Genomic DNA, 23,024 nt, shown 5'->3' with positions numbered 1-23,024 from the left:
AGTAGGAGCTTAATCACCTTCTCTTCTGTGAATATATGCATCTCATTTCATCCATATTTTTGGGATCTAAGGCAATAAGACGCTTGTAACAAAGGCAGCAGTTATTTCGGGTTAACTCACCAAACCAGGTAAAGCCTTCCCCACTCCTAGTTGGCTAAGCAATACATCATTTTTAATTTTCTTCTCACACACAACTCTCTTTAACCCAACGATCTTCACTGTTGAGCTCTGAATCCCCTCATGTTTATTTACTACATACCATGAGTCACACTCAATAGTTGGTAGGAAGAGTCCCTCTCCCTTTTATCCCTCCAAAATTAAAGCCTTCTCAAGTTTCTGCTCTCACAGCCTAGTCCTTTCGCTGAAGGGTATTGAGAATAAATGAAAGCTATTGCCCTGCCTCACATGGAAAAGCCAAGCTCCTTTTGCACCTAATTGATTATGATTCCCAAAAAATGAGGTACCTGGAAAGCCACCAAACTGAGCTCCTCCTGCCTGTTGCCGAGCTTCTTCCTCCTGCAAATGAAAGCACATCATTCCAGAAAGAGCAGTGAAATGGAAGACAGCCTCCTACTACCCAAGTGGCCTTTTGGGGAAAAAAACAGCATCAGCTAGATTCTAGTTACTCATTATAGTTTTTTGGTTTTTTTCCCCAAAACGTTCTCTGGAGTCTGGACTCTGACTATGCCTTGATCAAGAAATTTTGACCTAGCAAAAAATAATTGACTGCTCCTGCTTAAGAGACTAGTGATGAGGGCCACGTAAGTACCTACATACAACAGAAGTGAGAGAGGAAAACCAGATGGCAAGGTGGGGAGGAAGGTACGCAAGAAACGAGACAGAGAAAAAAGGGAGGGGGAATCAGAATCATGTTCAGCAAAAAAAACCTTTGCGCTGAGATTCAACATACTGCAGCTCAGCTGCGAATACAGGCAATTCATATGCTTTAGTTACTGTTAAAAGATAATTTTTTAAGAAAACCCTTGCACTGTTGTGTGGTCAAAAAGGAAGTGAAAAGTTAAGCTGTGGTGAAACTGGTAACTGGATATTCCAGATTCACTAGAATCTGAGGATGCAGAATCCACCTCTGATTTTACTTCTCAGCTAGTCAAGTAACCAAGACACACAGCACCTAGCACAACTGGGTCCTGGTCCATGATTAAGACTCCTAGAGGTGTATTTGTATTACGATAATGCCTACCTCGATATAACACTGTCCTCAGGAGCCAAAAAAATCTTACCACATTATAGGTGAAACCATGTTATATTGAACTTGCTTTGATCCACTGGAGTGTGCAGCCCCGCCCCCCCAGGAGCACTGCTTACCGTGTTATATCTGAATTCATATTATATCGGGGTCGCGTTATATTGAGGTAGAGGTGTACTATAATTCCATTTTTAAAAATACACACACGAAAGGGGTTGCATACAATAGAATTTCTACCAAAAAAGTTAACCTTGCACTACTCCCAAGATTATGCAGCGCTTTTTAAAAAATGGTTTTGCACCAAAAGCTCACCCTCTGTGCTCTCTCATGTTCCTCTCGGGCCTTCTTTACTCTTTCCAGCCTTTCCTTGATTTCTTTTTCTTCACGCTTTCGCTCATACTTCCTGCGATGTTCAGCAATCTTCTGAGCCTGAGGCAGGAAGAAACAGTGAGTATTCTTGTGCATTTCCAATAGAGCCATCATAATATGGATGTTTTCCTTTGAGATACAGCATAAGTTTAGCCATTGAACTAGTTTCAGTGAGTTTTTAAAACACGTGTTGATGACTTCATTATGTAGCATTAACTGACTTTAGAGATTACATTTGCCACACATACCTTACAAATACTGTCAGCAGTATTGGGGCGTAACAACATGATTGGACTAGCCAAAATATGCACTTCCCCAACATACTCCTTTTTTACATGAAGCTCTGGGATTTACCATTCCCCTTATAATGTCATCCACATCATAGAGTTCCCCAACCTAATACCTTTGGCCAGCAAGAGCAGACAGAGAAAAGCCTGGACTCTTCCACAGTCAGTCAATACCAGTTGTTTGCCATACAAAAAGGGAACTTCCACAAGAACAATACAAAGAACATTTCTGTTGCTTCAAAAAACACCACTGCTGTGCATGTAAAATTTGACAATTAGGGCAAAAGAACACTTCCTGATTCCACTTTTGTAAAACGTTGGGCTTTGTCTTGTAGTGTCTTTATATGTAAAATACTTACACGTAAGTTCCTTATTAAACCAGAGCTTCCCTGAATTCAAGCAGAGAAGGAGAGGTGGAAAAGAAGTTGCTTCTCACAAGTGGCTTGTTCTCCAAATGTATTTCCTCTACAGAGTCCCACTGCAGAAGACTACCCACCGGTGATCTCCTTAAGGAAAGGAGCCAAGTGAGGACCCCCGCTAGCGGAAAATAACTGAAGCACTGCCCTCCTGAAACCAGGTTCTGCTTTCGATAGCGTTGGGAAAATGGTTCATGTCTTAAGTCACTGAATTTCACAAAGCAACCCTGCAGATTTCAGATATTGGAATGTATCTATAATTTGCTCGAGGCTCTCATTCCTCTGGCTGAAAGCTCACACTCTGAGACTCACGCACAAGAACACTACCTAGTGCATATATGACTGAATATACTCTTCGTTTTAGAAAGCCTTTGAATTGAGATGGCTTGACCCTTATCTCTCTCTCTAGAGGCCACACATGGTCAGCCTTTCTACACAGCTTAGTTTTAAGTAGTAAACATTCCCTCAGAATCCAGAGTACACAGCCGTGCCTCTCCAGGGGTTTCTGGGGCTTTGACAAATATACAGGCAGTAATATATTGATGTGGAATATGGGAATAAGTGTTTGCTACTGAGGTCTGCTACACCTAGACTCTCCTGCCATGGTAATGACCACTAAAAACAAGGGATAAGTTTTCAGCAGAACCTAAGTTTCATTTTCAAAAATGACAGACACTTAGAGCCTAAATCTCGCACCTTCAGCCAGAAGTATTACTGAATGCAAGAATCCACAGGCTCCAAAGGGCCTTTTCATGAATCTAGCAAATACCAAATTAGAGTCGGAAAGATCAATAGTCTTTTAGATGGGAGAGTATAAGTTTATAAAATGTTTTAAAAGTCTTACGATTGACAGACGTGGTCTCTTTCACAGAGACAAAGTAAGCAGATCACCAGACAGGGCCCCGGGCTGCCGACATCCGCACTTCTGAAGCAGCAGTGGCAGGACCCTGCCCCTTGACCCACAAGCAGTAGCAGCACCCCAAAGCCCCCCAGATTTAGTCACAGGTATTTATAGCACAAATCATGGACAGGTCACGGGCCGTAATTTTTTGTTTATTGCCTGTGACCTGTCCATGACCTATACTAAAAATACCAGTGATTAAATCATAGCCTTAATCGTAACCATGTTATCTGTAGGAATCTACATCCATTACCCTTCAAACTCTGGAAGTAAAGATTTATGAAAGAGAGTCTGATGGCTCCCAATTAGAGGAAAAACATGTGGAGCTTCATTCCTGAGGCTTCCACACACCATGGTAAGTTTGAGAAGTGCTTTTAGGATCTCTATTGAGACAAGTCAACCAAGACTATCATCTGATTAATCATCCAATTAAACTCTTGAAGATACTCTTTGGCAATATTTGCTCACAGCAGAGTACTGGACTTTCTGAAGTGGAAACACTCACGTCCAGTGGCAGTTTGTTTTTTACACCAGATTCAGCCACCCTTGCAAGGGTTGTGCACCTGAAACCTTGCAGAGCTGGAGACAAAAATGCTGTAGACATCAGGCTCATTCAGATAATTTAACTGGGTCTTCTAATCTAGACTTTGCTACCACCACTCTCTGGATGAGTTCTTGGATCATTTCCCAAGGCAGTCAAGCTAGAGTTCTTGCAGAATCTAAGGGAGTCTTCTGTGAAGACTAGCCCTTGAGCTGTAGCCAAGATATATTCAGTTTACTGTAGAGATCTGAAGCAGCAGCAAGGCAAAGCATGGTAACTCTTGCCTTGCAGGAAAGACTCATCTTTTAGCAGTCAGCCAGATGTGGACACACCTAAGGCCCCCCATACAAATTAACTGTAAACACTGCCAAGCATTTGGTGAATACCGTTAGGGGTGCTGCCTGTCCAAAAAGAAGAACCTTATATTAGTTATTGTCAAAGATACTTCCTGTGCTTTTGCCTTATCAAGGCGTGGAAGTGGAAGTCTTCAGAGCTATGGTTCCATACCAGTCATGAAGACAGAGGATTATGCTCCCCAGAACAGATGGGCAGGATTTTATTTTCCTTAAGTAATTCTTTCAATTTGCAGAGGTCTGGAACAGAGCCTTTCCCAGCATGGTTGCCAAGACCTCCTTTTGCAGCAGTTTCTGAGAAGGATGCTTGAAAAAGTTAAGGGAGTTGAGATGTGGTATGGCTTGTAACTGGAAGGAATACTCATTTACGGGATCTAGGACCCACTGATTCAGAGAAACTTCACCATGCCTAAAAAATATTGGGACAAAGACCCAAATGGAGAGGCAGGAGAAGAGAAGATGTTCTGATTTTTTTGGAACTGGTTCAGGATCCTCTACCACACCCTTGCTTTTGAAATGCAACATATGTTAATGAGGTAGTCTTCTCCCTTTCCCTTGACCTTTGCCTCCCAATGTGTATGGAGAGATTCATAGACTGCCTGGGTCTGTATTGGAGACCAATCCAGAAGCCGTCTGTTGAAATTCCTTTTTGAGGAACCTAGAAGACGACTTTATGAGGAACAGATTGACCCAGCCCCAGAGATCTGGCCACGGACCTCCTGGTTTAATTTTTAAGGCTTCATCGGTCTTAAAACAGAAAAATGGTCAGATCCTTTCAAAGAGTAAATCTATTATTTTGGTCTGAGTCAATAAGACCTGAATTTCTGAATCAAGAGAGAGTATCTTGAGAAATAGCTGTGGACAAAAGCCTGTCAGTTGTATTCAGTGTATCTTAAGAAGCCCTTAATTATTAGAGACCTCTTAGCATTCAAAACCCTATAGTAATTCCTGCTTGCCTTAGGGGATGATTTAGGCTCATTAGACCATCCCAGGCTATAAGCTATGTCAGGTCACATAACCAGAGGCCTGCAGAATCAAGATGGAGAAGACATAAGCCTTCATGCCAAATGTATTACTTTATGGATTTTTTGTTCTTAGGGTAAATTTTACTTTTTCAGCTTTTAATTGATCACTTCCGTCTCAACTAAATCTAAAAGTACAACTCAGCCCTTCCTCACAACATGACATGGGAACCTTATTTCCTGTAAAGTGAACCTCAAAGGCAGGGTAGCACCTGACCAATTTTAACAGACACTTTTAGCTTCCTGGGCACAACCACTACCATGTCCTGAAATCACTTGAGACCAGGAGAAAGCATTTGAGACAGCCTCACCTAGGGAATGACGTAGAAAGGAGGATATCGAATCACTGATTACCCTACACACCAGCCAGAATCAGTATAGAAGGCAGTAAAGAAGTAAGGTAAAGAAGGCAGATGGCAAAGGATCATGTGGGAAGTCTTCTCTGGAATATCACAGCTACCACTTCTCAAAAGAGCATTGATGCAGGAAGACCACCATAATGCCAAAGTGCCAACTTCCCCTCACACCCTCCACATGGATGAAAGCAGATTAGCTAAGTCTGAAGTTGCCCAAGCTGACATCTGAAGCGCCAAGAATGTTCTATGCCTGCACTAGCTTCTCCTTGAGCTGGAGAGGTTGTAGACTGGCACGGAACCTTTGTAACAAGACAGAAGTAGTCCATGGCACTGAGCTTAGGTCTGGAAAGAACCATGCATAGCAAAGATGATAGCATCAGCTTTCTTCAGCAACAATCTCACTTGAACCAACCCAGCAGACCTAAGGGGGAGTAGTTAGTGCAAAAGCCCCTTCCACATCAGAGCCTTCAAAAGATGCTTTTGGCCAGACCAATCCAATTGATGTCTTGATGCAAACAAGCCCAGATCTGAAGAGGCCCTATCCTTCCTTAGGATCAAGGAAAGCTAAATTTGACAATGAGATCCGTGAAGCACTGTTGTCTTACCAGAACTGGTCTCGGCACCACTGGCACTGTAAGCGGTGCTTTCCTTTGCCCCAACTTAAGAACTCAAAGCCAAAGAAACTGCCTTCTTGGTTCCGATGGCTTAAAGGGCACCTTTATTAGAGAATGACTTAGCACAGACTTCTACTCCAAGAATGGCTCACCCGACACACTACTTATACCTGGGGAGACTTCTTTGGAAAGTTCTCACACTTGAGCTACCAGCCCCTCTGAAGCAGAGATGTCAGGACCTTTTTGGATAAAGCCTTGTAGACATTTCAGCATTTGGCAGTGTCCCTCTCTGAGGCATTTCAGGTCTATCTGAAGCAAGGAACAGTGTGCAGGGTCAGAGGAACCTACCCTACAGGATTCGTAAGTGGCTCCGTGATCTTGAGCAAGACCCAAGGCAACTAAAATGTTTAAAAACCACTTGATCCTGTTCCATACCTATTAAAACTGCACACGAACTATCCACCACTATGTAAGAACAACAAAAGAGAAAGGGATAGGTTGGTTCTGTGACCAGTCTAACAGGTGAATGAAAAGAAACAGAGGAACCATTAGACAAGACATTTATACCATTAATTTATACAATGTCTAACTTGGAGAAATATTACACACCTTCCAACTGTTAACTACTGCTCACATGGCTCAGCATGCGATGTCTGCAGTGGTGTTCTGCAGAGGTAAATTCATAAAGAAGAATGAAAGCTGCTTTTAAGGAAAGCTATGCTGCTCCCCAGTGGTAGAGTAGTGGAAGAAATTTACTATAGAAATCATGGGTTGAGAACATTGCTTCTGCATATTCACACTATGAGAGGAGTCCTCAGTGTCTCTGAGCCTCAGGAACTTTCTGGAATGCAGTATCCATTGCAGTTATTGAGTGTCTTCCATTCTGACTACTCAGAGCTGGGGTTACAAAGGGATGCATGACCCCAACTGTCTCAGCTCCTTCTGCTAAACTCAGATTATAACTCGAAACAACAAGAGGGAAAGGGGCAGGTAGTTATAAATATGCAGAAGCATCACACTCAAAGATCCAGTTAACCACAACTGGAAATGGAAAGAAAAATCAACGCAGTTTAAGCCACAGAATTGTTTTATAACCTCATCTCTTAATGTCTGATACCGCAAGAGCACTTATGTATCCCCAAAGGAAAATGTCTGCAGCCTTCAGAAGCTTCCAGAAGTCTCTCTAACAAGCAAGAACAGGCAGAAGCCAATTTATTCCAACATCCCACCCCACTTACTCTTGGTTGCACCTCCTTCAGCATGGCACTAGCCTCTTCATCATAATCCAGTTTACATGCCAATGCAAGGTCATGTGCTGCCTCCTCCCAGTGACCCAGGAGTCTGGAATTGAAGACAGCAATATGGGGTTAGTAGCGCTCTCTCTTCCCATCCTTTAATTCACAACAGACAAGGTGGCAGTCAGTGTCCCTTTACCTGGATCCACATGAACCTTTTATAAGTGGACACACAAATGAGCAACTGAATGGTTACAGAAAAGTCTAAGACCTGGAGCTTTTTTTCCATGACCTACAGTCATTACCAAGAGCATGAAGCCCTTAGGGGATACTTCCCTGCTGCTTTATACTCCTACAACCCAACTACCACTTTTGCTGGCAGAGAAGCCAAATGACTGCTGTGAAGCCAATTAGTGCCATTCCTCTGAACAGCGGAAAAGAGGTTGCTGTTATGAAAAACAAGGTACTTCCTACCCAAAGTGGCAAGGTGTACCTCAGTAACAGGTATTGCATAGTCAATTAAAAATTTGAAGTGACTAATAGTATCTATTGCCAAAGAGTTTGTTACTTCTGCAGACTGAGCTGTACACCCAGCCAGGCCCCTGTCCGCTCATTCTGGTCAGAACACCTTGTTGATTTTGGCAAGTCAGAAATCCAAAAAAGCTTGCTTTTCCAGTTTTCACCAAAATCAATATGGTTATGACCAAAGTGGAGAGGGGGCCTAATGAGCCCTGCTTGAGTGGTTTTCAGTAGCCTGATTTCCACTAAAATCAGACCCACACAGTGTCCATTTGGTGGTGCAGGCAGAAGCAGCTCCCTAACCACTATTTTCTAGCCCCGAGACCACTGCCTCACCACTATATCATGAGTAACCAAATGGCGATTTTAGTAGAAGTCAGGCTTTTTCAATTCCCCCAAAATCAATATGGTTCCGCCCATTGGTACACAGAGAATTTCCTACAAACTTTGGAATCTATCAGATGCAATTTTGAAAAGTTATCACGTTACATACAGGCAGAAAAAGATAGAGACATGCCAGTTTGAGTGCAGAGTTTTGCTTCACTTGGTCAATGAGTGTTGAGCCTCATTTTGCTTGGCCAGTTATATTAAGGATAATAGCACCTGACTCTTACACAGCACTTTTTGCCTATAGATCTTAAAGTGCTACACAAAGGAGACAAATATCATCCCCATTTTATGGATGGTGAAAATGGAAGTAAAGGTGCAATGACTTAACCAGCAGGCTAGTGACACAGCCAGGAATAGAATCATAAAGCATGGACTTTCCCCTACTCTATCAGGCCCTCTAACACTACTTCAGGGTGTATCAGAGTCAACCACATCAAGGAAAGTTTTAATATCATTCTGATATGTTAAGATGAGAGCCTCCATGGTCTGGTAAATAGTTCAAGTTAAAACATTGCAGATTGTGACCTGACCAGATCTCATAATTTAGCACAGGGTGCACTGGTAATGAACCAATGCCCCGACATGATTCAAGGGAACACTGGAATCATGAGGTTGCTAGAGGTGCAATTTTTATGATGATGCAAAACTCTGGTCCTGATTTCCAAAAATCCTTAGTGTACTATAGTATCTGTCTCAAGAGCAGAGTTCCTGAATGTTCACTAAATGAGAATACATGTTAGACATTTTCAAAGTCCTTTAAAAAACGTTGCTAATGTTTCATTACCAGTTCTGAGAATAGGATTGTTATCCTAGTGATGGTCTGCTATCTTAAGCAGATACCACCCATCATGGACCCTGTTAAGGGATGTATATAGAAAAAATAAGCTTGCCCAAAAAAAAGGCAGCAAAAATTGATTTTCAATGTTGTTTAAGTAGCTTTTTTACTAACAGTTTAGTTTGTTCCTCCTTAACTGTTATGTGCCTCCAAAACAAGTTTAAAAACTTTAGATCATCATTCTTGAGATGTGTGGGTGCAGAGAGAGGAATAAGACAGTTAACCAAGACAACAACACCATAGAAAGTAAATACAGAATTTACTAAACTTTGCTTAAAAAGTCCAATTTTCACTACTTTAATAGCAAAACTCATTCTATCCTATTCATAAGAAGGATGTCAAAAGCACCTACCCATTTTATTGTTAATTCCTTATTACATTTAATACTTTATTACAAAAAGTAAATTAATTTACAAAAACGATAGTATTTCATTACAGGTTTTTGGACATTTTAGATAGGAGCTTTCACTACTAGTCTTAAACAATTTACTTTTACCAGTATAAAGTGTGTAGGGATTCTTTGGCATGAAAGACTAGCAAAATTCAAGTTATACCAGTTCACAATTCCAAACCACACAAATAAAAATCATAGCCCTACAATTAAGAATGTTCAATGACCAATCAGAAGATTTCGGTGATGGCTAATAAAAGGACATTTACTATGAGAAATGTTTCCCCTTTCATTAAATCATCTCCTCCTTCCCACAAAACATCAGATAGATAAACAATTCACAAGTCATAATGGATTAGAGTAGAAAAAACAAAAATTGTCTCCCTCACTAATGAGTGAAGGGGGAGGTGAAACATGGCTGCAATTCTTTACCTGTGAGCTTTCCCTCGCCACTTGTAGGTCTGTGCTGAATCTGGATTTATTTGAATGGCTCTGTCACAGTCTCTAATGGCAGCATTTGGCTTCTGTAGTTTCACAAAGACACTGACAAAAAGGACAAGATTTTATTGTACATATTTAAAAACCAATCTCCAGCCAATGTTTTCCATTGCCAACTCTCACAGGCAAGAAAACTAAAAGGCATTGTAGTGAGGTGGTGTGGTTCCCCACTGCCCCGGAGAGGGAAGAGCCTCTCCGGACACCAAAGTGGGTGGAGCCAGTGAATCCTGTGCCCACACCCCAGAGGTCAAGGTGCAGGACAGGAAGCATAAAAGCCCAACCCCAAAGCTCACTAGAACAGCTGCCAGAGATGCTGGATGACTGTGGCCTAGCTCCCGCTTGGAAGACCCCAGCAACTGGCGGCTGACCAGAAGACTGGCTGGACCGTGACGACCAGAGCCTGGAGGAGCTGCCAAGCCTATCCCTTGCCAGTTACCCTGAGGAGCCCATGGTGCTTGACCCTTTGGAGGACGCAGTTTGGACCCAGGTACCTCTAGACGGGGAGTTAGGAAGTAGCTCGGGGGCAGTCTACCCTAGTCTGGCTGCAGCACTGCCAGAGCCTATGTCACTGTGTTGTGGCCAAGATCCCCCCTGACACAGCAGCAGGCCTTCTGCTGCTGCTAGGGCCCAGGGCTGGAATGCAGTGGAGTGAGTGGCAGTCCCCCCCTCTCCCAGGCCCTTCGGAGCCAGGAGTCTGGACTTGCTGTTTACCCATTTGCTCAACACTTGCCTGAGGGCCTGAGCCATTGACTCTTTGCGGCTCCGCCCCAACCCAGGGCCTGGGCCTGCTCGTTATATAACAGTTGCTCTGCTCCTGTCTGAGGACCTGAGCCCGTGACTCACTACTGCTTGTGGACCATGTGTGAATAACTTATGTTTGCCTCTACTGCTGCCATGGCATGAGACCCCCATGGCCAGGCAAATTCCCCATCACACCAGGAAGTAGCGAGGCGGTATGGTTCCCTGCTGCCCCAGAGGGATGAGCCCTGGCCAAACCTTCTGCAGGCATGTATTTAAAGAATTCTAAAGACAAAAGATTTTGCACTGGTGAGAGTTCGGTCTTGGTTACTGAAGTTTGCCATGTAGCCCCTGGACAGGTGGATCATAAGCAGGGACAGTGCAAGCTTTCATCAGTGTGCCTCAGTCTTGATCAGCAAGAACCATTTGAGGGTAGAAGGAAGACAAGGAAAGACAAGGCTCAAGATCTATGGCCTGCGTTAAAAAGGTTTACTGAGTCCTAAACACACAACTCAGATGCATTGTAAAGTTGGGATCAGCAAGGGAAAAGAATTTCTCAATTTGTGGTAGGAACCAGGCAGAGCTGATGCTAAGGGTCAATTCATAAAACAGTGAACTGAGAGATTAACAGGGATGCTAGGTTTGAGGGTAGATTACATGGAGCATTGGCCAATGACTCAGACTGGAAAGAAATCTGGGCTTGGATGAATTTATGTTAAGTCAGTGTCCTTAAACTACTCATGTTTTCTGTGATTTTTATTCAGAGAGTAATTTCAGTATTCAAGAACCACCGAAACCAGACCAAAAAAAACTTTTGGCAGGCCTATTCCAAATAGGCAGAAAACCATTAGTAACAGAAACAGCAGGTATTTAAGGAATAAAGGCCTAATCCAGGTTGACTTTCACATTGGTTTTATTATGGTCTAGTTTCAGAACATGATATAACTTATAGCTTGTCATGTCAGTTATAACCAGATGGCTGCAGATAAATGAAGGGCTTTATTACCAGTACTGTATGTGAAAAGATGTTTTTGGCTAAATGGACATACCATGGGACCAAATAGAAACCTTGAAGACCATTAACATTTTGGGACTCCAACATGGAAAGCTGGGACAGAAAACTTTAGGCTATAAGTATACAGGATATTTTCAGCTATATACCATAGGTAACTTTCAATATTCTATAAACTTTAGCTTTGGGACTGTTCAGCAAAGCTTTTTGTAATATTCATCTAGACAGCATGTTTTATTTCACAATTTCTTCTGTTTCAATAGTTGCAATTTTGTTCTGGACACTGCTAGATAAGTACTATGACTGAAAGGTACCTTGGACTAAAAATGATCTTGGGGAAGGGAGAATCACAAACATATCAATAGCTACAAAATCCTTCCTTAGTGTCATAAGGAGGCTGTTAAGAACCAATGCAGGCAGGGGGAGAGCCAATCATGAAAAGTAATAAGTTCTCAACTGCTGTTAACAAAAAAGTCATTTTCAAAAGCAGCAGCTTCTCCCTGTAGTCCATGCATCACCTACAGTTTTAACTTTTATACTGCAGCTAGCTCCTATCCCTCCTCGAAATTCACCAACTCCTGCTAGTCTACTGCTACACCATGTAAATAACTACGTTTTATAAATTTAAGTTTTGTTAGCAAATTAATTAGTGATTAATTAGCAAGGAAATAAGTTATGTGGTTATGAGCCACTTCAGCATTTCCACCCCTCACACCATTTTATCCAAAGTGTTGCAGGAAAATTTTTAAAGGTGTTGAAGAATTAAGAGCGTGTCTGAAGCTATACAATTCTGTGACATACTGCAAGACTCCCACATTTTCATAAGCTAGGTTGGAAATACAGTGCAAGCCAGATAGAAAAGGGGAGTTGCATCTGCACGATCAAGATCTGGTCTCAAGCAACAAATTATGGAGGTCCCTGATAACCACCACTCCAGAGTTAGGGACTGTATTCTAAAACAGGGCATAAATCCCTTTATTTCTCCAGAAGTGGGCAACCAAGTAGTGTTAAGTTTCACATAGTTTTTACGCCTCTTTATATTTTCTGTGCATTTTTGTCTTGTTTCGCTCCATAAATTTATAATATGAATCTGGGCACTGGTTGAAATTTTTCCTTGTTTCTTTCTTTTCATTGTTAACCAATCCAGACAAAGCTTGACAGAGGTGGATCCTAAGGATATTTAGTGCAGCAAGTAGCTTTAAAAAACCCCAAATGTTGTACTTGGGGTCATCTTTAGCAGCTCCTCCTGTTATAACTGGAAGTTTGTGGGCTACACATACAAACTTGATTGATATAGAAGTGTACAAAGGTGATTTTCTGAAGTAGAGGAGACTGGGTGCACAGAAGCCTGATCACTGAGGCTATGTCTATCTAAAACCTTCTGTTGGGAAGTACACTTTTCTGTCAAGTTTTACCTTAGAGCAGAAAAAAAGAGTTCACATGCCACTACTGACACAATGGTTAATACACACCTTTTGACAGAAAGTATTTTTCATCTTCTACCAGCCACAGGTCTGCCCCCCCCGTTGTAGAACCCCACCCACATTAAAAAAAAAAATACAAAAACTTCATTGAGTAGTTAGGGTTGATACATCCACCATACCAGACAAAACCACCAGGGTTGTGTGTTGTGTGGTTTATAACATATTATAATGGCAAGACGTGCTGATGAATGGAGGATATGTACAGTTAAGTAATTTAACTTTTAATGTATTGGTTTTGTATAGCAATCTCAACCATTTCACAATGAAGGGCCACAAACATAGCTGTACACACGCACACAGAACAATGCTCAATTGGCCAGAACAGAAAGTGGAGGTTAGCTGGACTGGATGACACAGGAAGTAATTTCCATATCTAGGTGAGAAAAAAATCTAAAAAAGTTAATTGCAGATGGTCTTCTTGCTAACTTTAGATTTTCCTTATAAGTAGGGCACTACCAAATTCACAGTCCATTTTGGTCAATTTCATGGTCACAGGATTTAAAAAATAGTAAATTTCATGATTTCAGCTATTTAAATCTGAAATTTTAGTGTTGTAATTGTAGGGATCCTGACTACAAAAGGAGTTGGGGGAGGGGTTCACAAGGTTATTGGCAGGGAAGGGAAGGCTTGAGTTACTGCTACCCTTACTTCTACACTGCTGCTGGTAGGGAGCCCAGCTCTAAAGGTAGAGCCACCGCCAGCAGCAGGACAGAAGAATGGCATGGTATGGCAATGCTACCTTTACTTTCGTGCTGCCGGCAGAACTGGCCCTCAGCAGCCATCACTCTCCAGCTACCCAGCTCTGAAAGCAGCAGTGCAGAAGGGTGGCATGGTATGGTGATGCCACCCTTACTTCTGTGCTGCTGCTGGCTTCAGCCAATAGCCACCGCTCTCCAGCCACCCAGCTCTGAAGGCAGCACAGAAGTAAGGGTGGCAATACAGCAACCCCCCATAAAATAACCTTGTGATAGAGACTGAACAGTGTAATAGGAGACAGCCTATCACATCTGATTTGCAGTCCAATAACTCCCAAGAATTAAGTGAAACTAAATGCAATTTTGCTTTTTTTCCAATCTTTACACAGATTCAGAATGTCCTTTCCTCCTTAAACCTACCCCCAAATTATATACGAGCTGGAATCTCAGCATTCCAGTCGACCATGGCCCCTTTAAAGAGATGAGGTTACGTATAGGAAAACAAATCACTGGTCTATATATCACTCACCTGGCCCGCTTAGCATACAAGATGGCTAAATGAGGATTCAACTTGATCGCTTCAGTGAACAAGTTAATGGCTTTCTGAAGTTCACCTGAAAGGCAAGTACCAGTAAAGCTTCAATTACCCTGCAGTGAGATAGAATCCAGATTTCCATTCATCTACTGGGTGTTGTGACTTTCTTTATGTTGATGGTACACATTTGTCTTAAAGTTTATCAGTATTGTTGAAAACCAACACCACCCAAAGTTACTATAAGATAATCTGTTTCAATGTACTTTGCACATCTGACTTTTTTGACTAGTCATTTATGCAGTTTCCGCTTTTATTTATGTGGGTCTTCCACATAGCAACAGGGGAAAGAAAAACCACTTCAAAATAGGAAGTGCACTGATAAAACAAACATGCACAGGAACTCATGGATAGATGTACTACCCAAAACCAACTTGAAATTTAGTCAATTTAAAAATAAAAAGTTAAATATGTCCATTTACAATTCCTACAGAAAATATAACGGCAGATATTTTGGACCAAAATTAGTAATACCTAGAAAGACAGCCCAAATGTTCTTTTAACCGCTATTAAAATGGAGAATTTTAAATTTAATATGTTTTTAGTAAGAAAAAATACCTCCTAAAATACTTTTCCTTATCTTCAAAGGGTCCCTTTAAATAAGACTATTTGCATGCACGGCAACAGAGATTAGCAACAAAAACATTCCAAAACAGTGGAAGGCAGCAGAGCAAGGAAATCATAAAGACATCAAGATTTAGAGCTAAAGCATGTGGACTGCCTAGGACACAACACATGCTGCTGTTAAAACAGACTTGGGCAAGATGGACACGTTTTTTAAAATGAATGTCCATACAGTCACCTCAGGTTCCCCATCAGTACACAACCAGGCTGCAGAAATAGCATTCTATTCATCAGTTTGATGAGTGGCAACCTTACCAGTGTTTATTTAAGAGCTTTGTTCTCTGCTGGTTCCCTTCCATCTCTTCTTTTCCTGGGCTATTCTTTTATTTATTTAACTAAGGTGTTTCAGAACACAATTTATATAGAATCTTATATACAAAATGAAGTTGTGTCGTGCCAGAATACCAATGAGGGAGCGGAGGGTGTAAAACACCAAGCTTTGGCAGGCAAGAAGAGTGGTATCCATAACCAAAAAGCAGGGTGTGCAGACCAGGGCTTCCCCACTGAACTTCAGTATTACCATGCTTCTAGGCATCTCTTGTTAAGACAACAAATTATATCTGGAACTCAATACAGGGAATGAATTCCACCAGCAGAAGCTTTTAAACAGTCCACTCTCTAGCCCCACTCTTTCCTGCAGACTGGAAGAATTCCAGGATGCTTTAAGTCAGATTTTAACAGACTTGTAAGTGAAAGCACTGGCCACAACAGCAGATAACAGCTACACCCTCCAAGGTATGTGCTAAGGTACAGAACCCCTCACCTTCACCTAGGGCATGAATGCCCTCCATCTTCTTCTCATCGGCCTCATCCATCATCTCTTCAGTTACCTATGAAACAAAGGAAACAAAGTCGAGACCAAAAGCAGCAGACTTAGATGAGAGTCAGGAAAGGGAACTCTAACTCTAGGATTCTGCCTAATTTGAGCTAAAGACTCAGTTAAGCAAGCAAAGACTCCCAAGTGTATTTAAGTTCAATTTCAAAAAGGAAGAGAGGAGAGCAGCACACTGCTCCTAAGGAATAGGAGGACACCCAAATAATATTTTTCATTTGTTAGTGTGGGATTTCTATATTTAGTTTTCAATCAGATATTTTAAAAATTTGTAGTTGCTCATTTTTATGTCCAGCCATGATTCTCAAAGTTAATGGAAGTTTTGCTACTGTCTCTGATGGAAGCAGGCTTTTAGTTAGGAGAGATCTTAATTTTCAATTGATGAGTTTCCTGTTCAGAAGAAGGGAAGGGTAGCGGTGGGAGGGGGGAGTAGAGGGAGAACTGAAGGAATTAAAAGCAATGACTGTCTGTCTAACCAATATGTTTCCTTTGAGTTTAATCCCGCCCCCCCCCCCCAAAAAAAAACAAACCCCAAACCAAAACCCATAAATCAAAACAAACCACCACCAAAAACTATACTGAAGCAGCAACTCCTCCAATGCAATGGAAGTTGAAGATGTTGTCTTTACCTCCACATTTTCATCTCCCATTTCTTGGGGATCATCCTTGTCTGGTTCAATCACTCCCTCATTGTCAATTTCTGCAAAGACAAAAGTTAAAGATTTAAACACTAATGTGGAAAATTACATTCTTCCACCTACAAATACAATAGATAGTGCTACATTCATGTTCAAATTGATGAACAGTTGCAGTAACAACAGTTACTTCCTCACCCAAGTCACTCTCCTCACTCTCAGGCTCTGGTGGCTTAACTGGCTCCTCTGGCTGCTTCTCTGTTTTGTCCTAATAAAGGGAGGACAGACATATGTAGGTATGTGTCATCTATGGTCAAGTACTCCATTTCCAGGTCAACAATCCCAAGACATCAGAAAACTCCACTACAAAGTCTTCAGCAGCTAAAGGATATCCCACATATAGCTAAGGAGTTTTATTTGTAGCTTTAAAAGTATGACATAAAACCCCTTCTCCTCACTTTCCTGCACCGATGCCAATTTCTGACCCATAAATTGCACTTTGTCAGACTTTCCTTCAGGATTCATGCTTTAATGACTTTGAAGTTGGCATATCATCATCCATATCACTAAAGCCAACATTACAACGAACACTATTTTGCCCCTTACTTCCCGTCTCAGCAGAACCAAGGTTTGAATGAACCACAGAAACTGGATTTCCCTTGCCCACAGATGTGGTAATTTGTGATCAGAGATCCTCTTTGCATAGTATCTAAGAAACAGCTTTTCCTATCCATCCATACAGCTAAAACTCAGCTTGTGTCTCAATTACTGCAGCACCCTTTTCTATGCCCTTGACGACTTAATTGTGCTCCACTCATATCCATTCAGAATGCTGATGCAGAGATAATTTTCTTAGTTTGTTGCTTAAGCCATAACACCTTTTTTAGCATCCCTCCACTGGCTTCCCCCCCAATCTCTTATGCATCAAACTTAAGTTGCTTGACTTCACTTTCAAGGCCCTTCATGGCCAATTCCCGACCTATCATCTCTCGTACACTGTCCAGATGTTTATTCCAGGCTCCACTGAGTACCTGTTACGTTTTCCAACAAGCACTTTTGTGCTTTCTCCCATGCTAACACTCACATTTGGGAAAAGCTCCCAATAAAAATCTAAAGCTACCTCATCATGCGCCAGCTCTCCTTTGCCATGATGCCTACAAAAAAACTTGACAGTAGGTAAGCCACTGGTACACTGATACCACTGTATCAAGCTGACCAACATTGTCTCATTGTGTCCTTATATTCCTGTATGTACCCATCTGTTGTCTCATCTCTTATACTTAGATTGTAAGCTATTTGGGGCAGCGACCATCTTTTTGTTTGTACTGCGCTAGCATACTGGGGTCCTGGACCATGACTAGAACACCTAGGCACTATGGTAATACAAATAATAAGAGCTCAGGTACATTAGACAGAATGGTGTGTGGCCAGTCTGCAGGCATTATTAACAAAAGGCACCCTTCAGTCTCTGAAACTGTCACAATCCAGCACCAAATATACAAGATTCCTTGATGTTTCCAGTCACTTTCTTTGGAAATTTTAAACAAGCACACTTGTCCTATTCTTCATGCAAATTCTGACAGCAAGTTTTTTAAATTTTTTTTGGCACAGTTCTAATGTTTATAACTATAAATATCCCATCTCTTACCTTCATTGTTTCTGCAGAGGCATTGTGAGGAGCAGGTGGTATCGTACCTCCCATGCTTTTTAAAAAAAGAGGGGAAACAAAAGTTATTGAAGTGCAGCCTTTTCAGCAGGGTTTCAGTTAAAGCGAATGAGAAAGGACTGTCCCAAGAAAAGCTGACATGGAACCAACCCACCACGTAACATCTGTCAAAGGGAAAACATCAAACAGCAAAAAGCAGATGCACACCAGTGCTTTTATCTGGCATAATGCAGCAATAGTTAGTTCTGACTCAGTTGGCCCCTGCATCCTAAGCTCTCTATTGTAAGAGAGTTTAAAAAAGAACACTGCTTTTTTTTAAAGCGTAAATTGGTCATGCTGTTCTCTGATCTATAGATAAGTTTTGGAGAAAGTTGGATACAATTTTGTTAGATACTTTTCCATCTTTCCATAATGCAGCATTAAAAAATGTTAGCAGTTTTCACTCACTAAGAACAGACTTTCTGATGGAAGGAACCAGGTAATGAAAAACGAGCCATTTGAAAATGGTTTATGCTACGCCCATTCATGATTTGCTATATAAAAAAACAACTCAAAGTCGTATGTGAAAAGTCTGCACAAATAAAAGGCAATCTAACTACCCAACAGAAATAGAGTCTGCCATACACAAAACACTATCAAATGCAAATGAAACACTAGATAGATGTTAGAATACTCAAGTGTTTCTTTAACACTAGATTAGTAGCATTTACTCCGACAATATCCTTTTAATGCACCATAAACACACTGCATTAAGCCTTTGGATGAGCAGCCGGGAAGGAGAACCAGTGTGTGAATAGTCTAGCTCTGTGTTTCTCAACCTTTTTGTGCTGGTAACCCCTTTGTACTTACAGTTTTATTTTTTGTTTTGACTCCCACCTCCCCAAAAAAACTGCCACCCTTTACCTTAAGTTCAAGGTGCAGGGCTTCCACCTTGATGGGGGGGTCCAGGGCTCTAACGTGTAAATTAGCTTTGCGGGGTCCCCTGTGACATGGGGATCCAGGCAATTGCCCTACTTCCTACCCCCTAACGCTGGCCCCGCTTGCCACCTCTATCTCAATCCCTCCCATGACCAACCTTGGGGTCACAACCTCCAGCTTGAGAAACACTGGTTTAGCTCAATAAGTAGTAATAGGGTATGTAAGTATATTCTATAACAAACAGTACTGCATACAGGGCTGGCTTTAGGGAAAATGGCACCGTAGGCAAACTTGCATTTTGGTTCCCCTGGCCCCCATGGGTGTGGTGCCCCCAGAGGCTCCCCTTCTTCCCTTTGCCCCAAAGACCAGTTCCCTCTCCTATGCCCCTAATCCCTGCATCTCCCTCCTACACCCACATGGGCAAACCGACCTGGATGCACAAAGTAGCTAGCATTGCTGCTTGCCGATGCCCGACTGCTGCTCCTCTGCTCCGCACACCCGTTTGTGTGTGTGTGTGTGTGTGTAGCAATATCAGGGCTCCCTGCATCCAGATCACTTTCCATCTGGGCTGCATATGGAGAGGGCACAAGAGAAGCAGCTCCTGATACCTCACAGCACAGCACAGGTTGGGAAAGTGACCTGGATGTAGGGAGTCCTGGTGTGGGTGAGGCGGGGAAGAGACTGTGTGTGTGAGAGAGAGAGCATGCAGGGGTAAAAAACAGCTAACAAAAGCCAAAGCTGGCCAAAACACCAGCCATGTGCTGCTCCCACTAAAAGGAAACTATCACACTCTCATCCTTCACATTTCTCTCATGAACTACCATGGCTTGAATTAAATTTTTGTATGAAATTGGGATGAATTTAAAAACTGTTTGAAGTGTTTCAAAAATAACAAATATGAAAAACTTTAATACATTTTATTTAAAATCTTTATTCATACTAGTCTTGCTAGTCCTTCCCCTCTAGGCAGAGAAGCACAAAGACTAGGATCAGGACCAGCTGTGCCCCCAAAAGATTGGAACAAACCCACATCCCTCCCCAGACCAAACTGGACCCAACCCACATCCCACCCTAGACCTGGGCACTGTGGGGGGATGGGGCAAAGGGACTCCAGTTGCTCCATGGGGCCTGGGCTGAGACGGCTCATCTGGAGCAAGGAGCACCCACTGGGTGCTGGAGCTGCCTCCTGCCCAGAATGGTCTGGGACACCCACGCTCCCCAGCCTCCCCAGTCAAATAATGGCGAGACAGAGCTGCATGTGCAGCACCCTCTCACCAGTACTGCCCCAGGCCCAGCAGGGGCCCTAGAGCCCAGGGAGAAGGGGCCATGCCACCCGGGGAGCCCACCTGCCTGCAGCGTGCAGCAGCCAGAAACCACCAGGCCTGTCGCTGAGCCCCACCCCTGGGGCCAGAGCAGAGTCGCAGAACCTGAGAGCTCCCTCCACTGGCAGGAGCCCTCAGCTGGCAGCCAGAGGAGCAAGTGGGAGTGGGGGAGAAGACAACCCTGGGCCCACTGGCTGAGAGGAGCAGTGGGGAGGGGCTGGGTGGAGAGGAACAGTAGCCCCAGCGCAGGGCACCCTCTTTGGTGGGCCACTGCCTACGTCAAAGGCTTGCCCTGACTGCAAATACTCTTAGGTATAATTACTTGGCTCATTTTATGTTACAGGTGGGAATGCAGTGCACTTGGCAAACAGTTCCTTCTAAAATTTTGCCCTTAACAGGCTCTCGGACTTCAGATGCAAATTCTAAGCATTTCTTTAAGCCAACCCAAAGAGATTTCACTGTAACCCCCCTAACAGCCAGCAGCTCAGCAAAAGTGAGCAACACTAATGACTAGTTGAGGCTACACTGCATGTGCTTACAGCCCACAGGGATGCTTACTCTTCTGCACAATCCATGAAAGGAAGCCATTAGTTGAGTTCTAAATAGCTTGAATATTTAATAGTTACAGCGCCAACATGGATCTATCAAGAAATTAAAATTCACATGCATCCATCTAATGCTTTTAACAACATTTTAATGTCACTATAATGCTTAATGAAAAATGGAAATGTGTTAGGAACATTTTCAACAACTGGTTCATTTGCTCAACATATGCACAAAGGGGGGAAGGCGTGACCATATTCATTTTTGGTTTTTACTCACAAGGTTTTCAATTTATTAACCCTAAGAAGCCAATAAATGCTGGGATAGACACTTGTTTAGGGGTATTAGTTGCAGATCTCAGAATAATACAGGTGCTAAATCAAAGTGTCTGAAGGATGAGTGAGTTTTAAGTTCTGATACTTTGAATCATCTCAACCTGAAAAAAATACAATATACTATACTGTTGATTGTGTGTGTAATTTCTAGCTCTTGTGATTCAGAAAGTTCTGGACTCTAAGGTACAGGTAAAATGTGATATGCCTGAATTCAAGAAAAAGTTGTAGAACTACCTAAACTTCAACACACTCTCAATACATAAATAGGGATTTGATATTCAATTCAAAAGCTTCCTGGTCTCTCACACAGTTGAAAAGAATATTTAACCTGAAGCAGTCAGTTTGAAAAATTAATAGTTTTAAGGACTACATCAGCCTCAGGCCCCTGTCAGTTTTTGTTGTCTTGCAACATTTTGGGAGCTTTATTTCCGCCCCCGCCCAAATGTTTCTCTCCCATTTGAGACACCCAAATAGGGGAACCATGTGAAATGCTGTAGAATGTAAGTAGTATGCTAAAAAAATGTTTTTTTCATTTAGTCTTTTACATGTGGTATCTCAGATGTTACCTATAATAGTGGGCAAAATATTCTCAGAAAAGAGTGTGCTTTTTTTAAACAGTGTCTTTTTTACTTACTGCCAGATTTCAAATTAATAATGATTTCCTTCCTCTCTGAGGAAAATATCAGCAAGGACTTATTTTCTTCTTCCCAAGTTCTTTCGGAACATCAAGAGGGAACTAGCTGCTGGAACCAAATGGGTGCGTTCCATAGACAGATTTTATCTGGATGGTAGAAGTCATTAAACTTTGGTAGACCTTATATTTCTTGTCTTCTGTTTCCAAACAATCAGCACTTGTATTTTCATTGGGAGAAGCACCTGTATCAGATCCATGTTATTTCCAGCCAGAGCTACAGTGCACACATACTGCAAATGCCTTGCTGCGTGGAGTCTAGATTGATGGCTGCTGAGGAATAAATCTACATCTTGCAAGAGATAGTTTGGACACGTTGTGTTGCAAGGCACCACACACACTTCTGGACTGTAAAGTCGGATCACTTGGGCTTTCTGACCCAGCAGGTTGACCTGTTCGGATGGTGGAGGACAGGTAACGTTCTGGCAGCAGGGCCTTGCCTGAAGGCGTTTCACATGTGCTATACGGGGGATGCCCCCTGCTGCTAGTTACTTCCGTGGCTCTAAAGTACAGAGGTTGAGCAGATTTTCTGAGACCGACGGACAATTGTTGCAACTACGCGGGACAGGACATAGGTCGTCCCGCTACCTGGTTTAGGCGCTAAACTGAGCGCCCCGTGTCTGGAGGGAGCGGTGCCTCCGCCGCACGCCAGGCTACGCCCGACACTGCTCCGGGTCCAGAGCCAACCCGGACAGCGCTGATCGCGGTCCCGGCGCTCCCCGAACACTGCTCCGCCCCCGGGCCAGGGTCCGGCCGCCGCGCCCTGCACCCCCCCGGCACGCAGCGCCGACTCACCTCTCCACCCACTCGCGCAGGAAGCGCAGCTCCTCGCTGTGCAGCAGGCCCGGGCTCTCCTTGCAGAGCTTCACGAAGGCCCGCAGCTCGCTCACCTTCCGCGGATCCATGGCCGGCCGGGCCCCCTCCGCGCCGCGCTGGAACGTCCCAGCCCCCGCGCCCCGCTCCGCTCCGCCTCCGGGCTCCCGTCCCCTGCTGCTGCGGCCGC

General features: G+C 43.0%; 2 protein-coding genes across 3 annotated transcripts in view; both read right to left on the bottom strand.

Moving 5' to 3' along the window:
• Positions 1–22,987, bottom strand: part of ST13 (ST13 Hsp70 interacting protein) — a 30,653-nt gene extending 7,666 nt beyond the window's left edge. Inside the window, exons 1-10 of the mRNA XM_050917578.1 lie at positions 22,817–22,987; positions 18,195–18,249; positions 16,745–16,814; positions 16,541–16,611; positions 15,843–15,909; positions 14,393–14,477; positions 9,869–9,979; positions 7,305–7,407; positions 1,520–1,636; positions 465–516 (exon numbers count right to left, since the gene is read on the bottom strand). Of these exons, the coding sequence (XP_050773535.1) occupies positions 465–516; positions 1,520–1,636; positions 7,305–7,407; positions 9,869–9,979; positions 14,393–14,477; positions 15,843–15,909; positions 16,541–16,611; positions 16,745–16,814; positions 18,195–18,249; positions 22,817–22,926 (841 nt within the window). The 5' untranslated portion in view covers positions 22,927–22,987. The remainder of the gene's footprint in view (positions 1–464; positions 517–1,519; positions 1,637–7,304; positions 7,408–9,868; positions 9,980–14,392; positions 14,478–15,842; positions 15,910–16,540; positions 16,612–16,744; positions 16,815–18,194; positions 18,250–22,816) is intronic.
• SLC25A17 (solute carrier family 25 member 17) overlaps positions 1–23,024 on the bottom strand; it is a 254,591-nt gene that overhangs the window by 76,040 nt on the left and 155,527 nt on the right. The gene's annotated exons all lie outside the window — the stretch shown is intronic.

Source organism: Gopherus flavomarginatus, chromosome 1 (assembly GCF_025201925.1).
Source record: "Gopherus flavomarginatus isolate rGopFla2 chromosome 1, rGopFla2.mat.asm, whole genome shotgun sequence".
Classification (NCBI taxonomy): domain Eukaryota; kingdom Metazoa; phylum Chordata; order Testudines; family Testudinidae; genus Gopherus; species Gopherus flavomarginatus.
The sequence above is the reverse complement of the archived record's forward strand: the minus strand, read 5'-3'. Positions and strand labels throughout refer to the sequence as shown.